The sequence below is a fragment of the Cervus canadensis genome, chromosome 2, assembly GCF_019320065.1.
Source record: "Cervus canadensis isolate Bull #8, Minnesota chromosome 2, ASM1932006v1, whole genome shotgun sequence".
NCBI classification, from domain to species: Eukaryota; Metazoa; Chordata; class Mammalia; order Artiodactyla; family Cervidae; genus Cervus; species Cervus canadensis.
The window spans coordinates 99,836,342-99,843,904 of record NC_057387.1 but is presented as its reverse complement, the minus strand read 5'-3'; the positions used below and the strand labels follow the sequence as shown (position 1 = coordinate 99,843,904).

Genomic DNA, 7,563 nt, shown 5'->3' with positions numbered 1-7,563 from the left:
CTAGAGGTGGACAGTGACACTGCAGGCATCCCATGGTTTTGGAGGGCGCCGCAGGGGAGATGGGTTGGGGTTACACCATCTTGACCACAAGGTCAGACGGTTCAGGGACACCGTGTGATGATCTCGTCTCCTCTAGAAGGCTGTTGGAGAGTGGGGGGCTGGAGCCAGGCGATGGGATGTGCCAAGTGTGAATCAAAAGAGGGTCTTCTCCCCCTCCAGCGGGGAAGCCCGCACTACTGGCTGTGACAAAGGCTGCAAGGCAGAAACGCAACGACCTGCCCGGTCTCCCAACAGCTCGCGTCTGCCAGGCGTCAGCAGCGTTGGGAGGACGATCCCTGATCCGCCGCACTGGTGGGAAAGCGTGCCATCCAGCGCCTGCGCACTCGGGGCCCTGAGTGTATCCAGCCCCGCGCATCCAGGTCCCGCCCGGGGGAGGGCCCGCACCCCCGCCCCGCCCCCTGCCTCTGCGTGCGCACCGCCTAGAGCCCGCCTCCGTGAAAGACTGCCCGGCGCATGCGGCCGGGCTGGTGCACTGGCTGCCGGGGCTCAGTGTGAGCGTCGCTCTTTTAGCTCCTTAGCCGACGGCAGGATTTAAAGCCGGCCTCAGGTAGGCTGACTCCGGGGATCCCGCGGGAGCTGTTCTCCATGCAGCAATCAGCGGCGGGAGCCGAGCCCGGTGCGGGACTGCCCCACCGCCGGTGACAGACATCGTTCCCACCAATCAGGGGCGAGGTGGCCCGCCGGCTTGCCCAATGGGCTGCGTGCCTAACGGGAGTGGGGCGGGTGGCCAGGCCGGCGAGGAGCCGGCTCCCGCGCGCCGGGCCGCGTGGCCGGGCGCAGCCGGGTAGAGCGGCCGTAGGGGGCGTGGGGCGGCGGGAAAGCCCGCGGGTACCCGGGCTGCGGGGCCCGGCAGCGCCCTCGTCCGTGCGGCCTGGCTCGCCTGATCAGGGTGCCGGGGTGGCTTGCGGGGCGGAGGGGGCCGTAGAGGCGCGGGAGCCCCCTTCTGCCCGGCCCGCCCCGAGCAGCCCGGCGGCCGCCGTTCCATTCGAACTGCCCGGGCCCTCGCCCCTCCAGCATCAAGACACGGCCTTAGCCTCGCTGGAGGGAGATCAAGTCCCCTGACAGGCCCGCCGCGGTGGGGGATGGGCTTGGCGGCCTGGCTGCGGCCCCCTCGGGCACGCCCGGACTCCCGCAGGCGGAAGGGGCCTCGGAGCTCGCAGAGCCAGGCGGCCTCCCTTGCTGGAAGCTTCGGCCCCACAGCTGGCCTCCTCACCTCCTTACCTTCCGGCCGCCCAGAATGAAGATGTTGCATTTTAAAGAAGTTCAATATGTTTGCGTGGCGCACTTAGTCCACACTCATTATAATTTTGAATCCTCAGCAGTCCTGTGATACGGGCGATGCGGAGATTCTCAGCCCGGTTTAACAGATGTAAGGACTCGGGCTTCAGGCGGCTTCCATGACTTGACAGGTCCCAGTACATGACCGGTGGAGCTGCAGCTGGATCTCAGCATTTACCAACAACATCTTTGTTGCTGCTTCATCTTTGTTGAATTCCTCTGATGCATCTTGATTTATGTTACTTCCGTGCTTGAAAACCTTCCCGAGTCTCCTCACCTTCCGACTGAAGCTCAGATTGAGCACTCAAAGTTGCCACATGGCTTAGGCCCTTGCCTAAATTTGCAATTTATTTCCCGCCATCCCCAGACCCCCCTCACTCTCAGTCTCTTTTCTTGGCCCTGCGTCTGTGTTCTGTAGATAGCTCTCACCTTCCTTTCCACTCTGTTCCCTGTCCTTCAAAGCCGTTGTCAGGTCCACGTAACAGGAGGTGTCTGGATCTTCTCTTCGCTGCTTCCACCTTTTTCTGATGTCCATGGTACTTACCCTCGTCTTGCCACTGAAAGCTTTCTGCTCTGTCTTCTTCCCCATTTATACCTGTCACATATCATCCCTCTGCTACTCGCCATCACCAGATTACTCATTTATTTGTAAATGGTTCTGCCTCTCAACGGGACTGCAACTTGAGCTGTGGGCCCAAATCTGAGTAATTTTTGTGGTCCCTAGAGTGTCTAGCATAGTAGCACTTAGCTATTGGGTAGGCCATCCATGGGAATGACTATGCTGACAGTATCTCCCATCAGCATCTCCTGCCTGGTCACTGAGTACGTTGGAATGTTTATTGCCAGGCACTGTGGGGGGCTACAGGAATCTCCCCTAAAGAGAGGTGTTATCCTCTCTGAGTAAAATCAAGGCCAATTAAATGCAAATGGATGAGATGAGTCTTCTCTAGAAGTAATCCACTCTGTACCACTCAGAATGGTTGAGGAATTTCTAGGAACATCCAAAATTTAATCAGTGAGGCTAGACTATAGCCTGGCTAGGACAGCTCTAAAATATAGCCAGGTCTAGATACTCACATGTCAGTAAGACACTGTTCAGGTGTGAAGTGAGAGCAGGGTGTCTCTCAAATACTAGGGACTTGGGGTCAAACAAGTTTGGAGAAACTGCAGACTGTATATCCCTTTGGGAAATCACAGTGCACATTGACTTATTAAGGGCTCCCATGGGTCTTGCATTAAAGAAACCAGTTGACTGCTTAACCAGCATTTCTCTGATTTATCTGTCCATAAAGCCCTTTTGGGGAGTCCCGTGTGCATTTTGACAAAATCAAGGAGCATGCTTCTGGGAATGCTGCAACAGAATAGAAAGCAGGACATGGTTGGGTGTCTTTCTTGCTGTCCAAGTAGGGAGGACATTCTGAGCATTCTCATCTCTTTGCCAAGTATGCTCATTCCTGCCTTGGGGAGGAACACAGCAGGGCAGGGGAATGTTTCAAGCAGAACTCCCCAGTTTCCTTGTTCCTTTCTTAGCTTATTTTTATTATAATTTGGCTTCACATGGAAGTGTTCCCAGAGGAGGAAAATGTCCTGGACTGTGCCAAAACATTCTCTTCTACTTGTGATTGTGTTTCTCCTTTTGATCACATTCGGGTTGACTGACCCAGTGATATTTCTGAGCCTCTGAAGCTGGGGCCAGTGGTGAATTCTTGCTGGTGAGCCTGTCGCTGTTTATCTGCTCACCTTTCACCTCTGCAGTTCTTGCATCTATCCACCCCTTTTTCTCTCACCAAATCTAATTCTTCTGTTCCCTGCCACCCCTGCTCTTAAGATTTAATCTTCTCTTTCCTCTCTGAGTCTTCTGCCCAGTATGTGCTTCAGACTGGTTTATTATCTGATGTCCTTTTCCTCCAGTATGTACAGTCTCTCCTTATGATATAACTGGAAGAGATTGCTGGTAAGGAAGAACTTGTTAAATTTCAGAAGAGAGTTACCTTTAATTCAAAGACCTTTAGTTTTAACTGCACCTCCTTTTAAATGTTGAAGTTCTTTTCTTCTGTCTTCTATAACCTAAATGAACTGTGTTTACTTGGCGATACAGTATAGTTTAGCCAAAGACATTCATTACCTTTTTCATGGGGGATCAGAGTGCTCATCCAATACTGAAATATTTTCCCCATGAAGGGAAAATAATGAAGCACCTGCCTCGTGCACCTGCCTGAAGCACATCCCGGTGTCTGGTGGCAGTGTCAGCCAGCATTGGGAGCATTGTGTTCTGTCAACAGAGCTGGGGTTTGTTTGTTTTTTTGTTTTTTAATAGGCTCTCAAGGTTGTTGGGCTTCCCAGGTAGCTTGGTAAAGAATCTGCCTGCCAAGCAGGAGACGAGGGTTCTATCTCTGGGGTCAGGAAGATCCCCTGGAGAAGGAAATGGCAACCCACTCCAGTATTCTTGCCGGGAAATTCCATGGACAGAGGAGCCTGGCAGGCTACTGTCCATGGGGTTGCAAAGAGTTGGACATGACTTAGCGACTAAACAATAAGGTTGTTAGCTGTCAAAACTTTAAACAAAAGCGGCATTATTTAATTAGCAATTGTTTTCCAAGTCATATTTGACTAAAGCCATCCAGTGATCCAAGAAACATTTGTTGGAATCCCACATAACGATATTCCAAAGTCACACAACAGATAGGGAAACTGAGACTCCTAGAGGCTTCTTAGCTAGTAAGTGGCAGAGCTGGCATTTCAACCCACATCAGTTTGATTTATTGAGGTATGTTTTTTTCTTTCTCTCAGGTCAACAAGTAAAATGAAGTACATTCTCGTTACTGGCGGTGTCATATCAGGAATTGGAAAAGGAATCATCGCCAGCAGCGTGGGCACGATACTTAAATCATGTGGTTTACATGTGACCTCCATTAAAATTGACCCGTATATTAACATTGATGCAGGCACATTCTCTCCTTATGAGCATGGTAAGCAGAATGCATTTCTTTTTTAAAAATAATAATTATGTAATATGTGAAAGAAAATGTCAGTTCTTGGAAATTGTGTGTGTTTTGCTTCGCATGACCTCCATTTCCTGCCTCCTGAGAAGAGTCCTTGGCAGAGCAGAGTGATGGTTTTCTTACCCTGACATAGAGGAAGCAGAAATCTTAAGGGGCAGTGGAGTTATTAGAGTTTTGTGGTTTCTTTGATAGAGATGATATTTTAGGTGCTGAATGAAAATTTGTCTTTTCTCTTGGAAAATGATATCTGGCGACATGGTAACTTTTCAAATATTTGAGAAGAGGGATTGTGTTTATTCTCTGTGGCTCCAATCTTTAGGAATAGGATGGCTGGATAGAAGTTTTAAGAACATGGATTTTGGCCCAATATACAATCTTACTAATAGCAAATGCTCTCCAAGAATGGGGTGACAACTTCAGAATTTGTGTGTTCCCTTTGGTTGAGATGTTCAGAGGCCGAAGGACTGCTTTGTAGGGATTCTGGCCACAGATAGATGTTGAATTTAGGTGATCTCTATGCTTGACATTCTGTTTTGCTTACAGAGTTTGGATAATAAAAGCAAGCATCTTTTAAAGTGAGTGAAAAGTCAAAACCATTAAGATAGGAATATAGCACTCTACTTCTTTGCTATTGCTGGTTACCTACCAACTGTGTGATAACTGTCTGAATTATGTAAGAGAGTAATTACTTGAAATTGGGGGTAGATGTACTGTTAAGACATGTTAAAAAAAACTTCAGTTTTTAAATTGTTTTCATACTCCTACTTTGTAATAAGAGGTAAAAATTATGAGTGTCATCAGAGCAAAATCTTTGTGTCAGGAAAAGATGGAAAAATTGAAGCAATATTTCAGAATTCTTGAGAGCAGAGGATGAGGGAAAAGCAAGGCCAATTTTTACTTTTTCTATATTTGAGCTTGTCTCCATTGTGATGGTTGGAAGGCCCCATTTAGGGCACAAATTGTAATGGCATTTCAAGGCATGCATCTTAAACAAAAGAATAGGAGGAAACTTGAGCAATTTTGCACTTTTCTTTTGGACTAAAACATGGCCCAGAAGTCAGTTTTTATAATCAGCATGACTAGACTATGTTTAACTTTTTGGATCAAATCCTACTTTTATCACATTTAAACCTTTCTCTGCTCAAGTAGGCGACTTTGTCGAAAGTTCTTTTTCTTTGGGCAGTGGATGCCATACCATATAAAGTCCCCTGTGTCTTGCATGGCTGTGGTTTCCTTCTGTTCATTCCATGCTGTTTTACAGCAGACTCTTCTGATTCAGAATGGGTTTGGAGGTAGACTGGAAGTATTGAGTTAATCTTTTGCAGGATGGTGGGTGATTTTTCTTTCATGTTATATTTACTTTTCTAAAATAAATGTCCCTGCTTCTGTCAAGTTAATGCAAACATTGTTCTGTTCAGGTGTTTATATTTGGGGAATCAAGTCGTGCCGTGGTGTATCTATCTTTCACGCGTCCTAACCGTTTTCACTGTTCACTGCAGGTGAGGTTTTTGTGCTAGATGATGGTGGGGAAGTAGACCTTGACCTGGGTAACTATGAACGTTTCCTTGATATCCGCCTCACCAAGGACAATAATCTGACCACTGGCAAGATCTATCAGTACGTCATTAACAAGGAACGCAAAGGAGATTATCTGGGGAAAACCGTACAAGGTAATACTGGGTTTGCCTTCAATGTTTAAAAATCTTAGCCAGTTTAATTTCTTTTGTGTATAAAAATGTACCTTTTATGCAATTTCAGCATGAAAGCATCAACTATTGTGATTGAAATATATTTTCAGTTGAAAATTCAAGTTATTTTTCGAGTGGGCTCCTTCCTCTCTATGAATGGCATTGAGGCTGACAGTCCAGCTGCATGATTTGAGTGAGAGAGCTGTTGTTTTTGCACAGTGATGAGTGTGAAGTGATGAGGGCAATAAGCCAGGCAGTGTGTGCTGTGCATCTGGAATGTTCTGTGTATAGACAGTGAGAAGGGAAAGGACTCCCATCGTGTCCATTGGCCTTTGGGCTGGTCATGGGCTGGAGGGAGTCTGAGCATTCACCAGTACAGCCTTTGCTGTGTGTGGATTTTGCACACCGATCATTTGAGACTCGTACTACTTTTTAAAAGGTGGGGTTGGAAAACCACTGGTCTGCTATAATGGCATAAATCCAAATTTGGGGGGTTGTTGACGAGTGACTCTCATCTGAGTCGTGAGAGTAAATCTGCTTTGGACTTTGGACTTTGCTGGACTGCGAACGGAGGGTCACACTAACAGCTGGCTCTGCCCTGGGGCCACCCTGGCCGGATTCTGGGCTGGGGGGCCATGTGTAGGTCTTAGCTCTCCCACTTACCAGCTTTGTGAGCCCTGGCAGATCACTTCCGCTCTTTGAAGTCTAACTTCCTTCTCTGTGAAATGAGGTTAATAACAGTGCCTACCTATCTAGGCTGTTGGCAGAATCAAAGGAGCTGAGTCAGTGGAGTATGTCTCTTGAGTTCCCAACACACAGGACAGGATTGATTAGGAGCTGCAGTGATCTTTATCATACAGTTTGCTGTTCTAGGCCCCTGATGTTTTCATTCATTTATTCACTCGTCAGTGATTTATTCATTGCTCAATACGGTCAATCGCTCCCTGGTGCTGGGAGTAAATGGTGAACAAGACCAGGGAGGCCATTGTCCTCATGGAGGTTACACAGTGTTACATGCGAGAGGAAAAAACAAACAGATGAAGTGAAATGTCTGGTAGGAGTTAAGAGGGAACTAAATAGAATGTGGAGAGAGTGGTGGGGAAAGGGGTCAGGACTGGTGGTCAGGAAAAGCCTCCAAGGAGGGGGCTTGTGAGCTGAGAAGCTAGTCCTGGGAAGGGAAGGAGGGGGCTCAGCACACACAGAGACCCCGGGTTGCAGCGGGCCCGGGTCGGGTACCAGGAGGGAGGCTTTCTGCACAAGACCAAGGTACAGGGGAGAGGTGGGTTGCACCCAGGTTCCACGGGGCCTCCCGAAGGGCCGTGGCATGGAGGTCACCTTTTATGCAGAGTCTGGAAGGCTGTTCAAGAGTTTAAGCCTGGGAGAGATGAACTCTGAGTTGTATTTTTAAAAGATCACTCTGGCTGCTGTGAGCGGACTACGTCATATCCTGTGCTGGAGGCGCTGCGGGTTATATACATAGTGGGTTAAACAGTAATCTCTGCTCTGTTGGAACTGGCCTCCTGAGCCCCAGGACT

General features: G+C 48.3%; 1 protein-coding gene across 1 annotated transcript in view; it reads left to right on the top strand.

Moving 5' to 3' along the window:
• Positions 1-455: 455 nt before the first annotated feature.
• CTPS1 (CTP synthase 1) overlaps positions 456-7,563 on the top strand; it is a 30,855-nt gene continuing 23,747 nt past the window's right edge. The window contains exons 1-3 of the mRNA XM_043461725.1: positions 456-607; positions 4,129-4,307; positions 5,840-6,010. Of these exons, the coding sequence (XP_043317660.1) occupies positions 4,142-4,307; positions 5,840-6,010 (337 nt within the window). The 5' untranslated portion in view covers positions 456-607; positions 4,129-4,141. The remainder of the gene's footprint in view (positions 608-4,128; positions 4,308-5,839; positions 6,011-7,563) is intronic.